General features: G+C 42.6%; 1 protein-coding gene across 1 annotated transcript; it reads left to right on the forward strand.

Moving 5' to 3' along the window:
- Positions 1-3: 3 nt before the first annotated feature.
- LOC121966609 (ATP-binding cassette subfamily C member 4-like) lies at positions 4-1,232 on the forward strand (the record flags this gene model as incomplete). Its single annotated transcript, XM_042516686.1, has 3 exons — positions 4-179; positions 284-389; positions 1,107-1,232. Coding segments are annotated over 3 exons (408 nt in total), but the record flags the coding sequence as incomplete, so codon positions are not given.
- Between the last annotated feature and the right edge of the window lie 6 nt (positions 1,233-1,238).

The raw sequence follows: 1,238 nt of genomic DNA on the forward strand, positions 1-1,238 counted from the left end.
CTGCAGGTGCAGCTCAAGTCTGCGGTGGAGGAGCTGCCCGGGAGGTTGGAGACAGTTCTGGCCGAGTCGGGCTCCAACTTCAGCGTGGGCCAGAGGCAGCTGGTGTGTCTGGCCAGAGCCGTCCTGAGGAAGAACCGCATCCTCGTCATCGACGAGGCCACGGCCAACGTGGACCCCAGGTACCGCCGACAGTCACCGTCGTGCAGACACATGTAGTTGTTTGTTTATCTGCTTGTGAACTGCATCCATCCAAAGCATTAAAGCATGTTCCGTGTCTTTGCAGGACAGATGAACTGATCCAGAAAACCATACGGGACAAGTTCAGAGAGTGCACCGTGCTGACCATCGCTCATCGTCTCAACACCGTCATAGACAGCGACAGGATACTGGTGAGTCCGTCTATCTGTGATTGTCGAAAAACAGACAGTTGTGTGCAGAGAGTTGCGTCTTACACTCAGCAGGTTTTAAAAGATGTGTTCTTTGTCATTGAATTGGATGTAGGAATGTAGAAATTGTGACAGATTTTAAATTATTTGAGTGAAGGGATGACGTGAAATCCACTCAACAAAGTATCATCTAAACCCCAAATTGATACAAACCAGCCCAGCGGCAGTGAAAATAACACAACATATTGAAGTTTGAGGGTTCACACAGGAAATCAGTAAAGTGTCAGCCTCTCTGCGACTTTTTTAATGACGTATTAAGATTTGTTTGTGACACGCCTGTTTGTTTTTTGAAGTTATACTTTGACTTTGATATTGTGACTTGTAATTATTGTTTGGACAAATGTTAAGACATTTTACCATATATTTGGACAAATACATTTTATATAATTGGACATTTTATCGTACTTGGTTTTTGTGATTTGTTTTTGAATACTATACTTATCTAACTGACAAATTGTACTTACTATCAAACAACATTTCTCTGACATACTAGTTTGGGATTTTTGTCAGGGACATTGGACGTACTGTTGTGACTTATTTTAAATCTGAAACACCATATTGTCACTTTGTTGACATTATGATTTCCTTCCTTGCTTAATTTTCTGTCACGCTTGACTTTTTGGATAAATTGTACTTTGTCTCTGTTTCTTTTGTCTCCAGGTTCTAGATGCAGGGAAAATCAACGCCTATGCCGAGCCTTACACCCTGCTTCAAGATCCAGATGGCATCTTTTACAAAATGGTGCAGCAGACTGGAAAGCAAGAGGCAGCAGCTCTACTGGAAGCAGCTAAA

This window comes from Plectropomus leopardus, unplaced genomic scaffold (genome assembly GCF_008729295.1).
Source record: "Plectropomus leopardus isolate mb unplaced genomic scaffold, YSFRI_Pleo_2.0 unplaced_scaffold25228, whole genome shotgun sequence".
In the NCBI taxonomy this organism is placed as follows: domain Eukaryota; kingdom Metazoa; phylum Chordata; class Actinopteri; order Perciformes; family Serranidae; genus Plectropomus; species Plectropomus leopardus.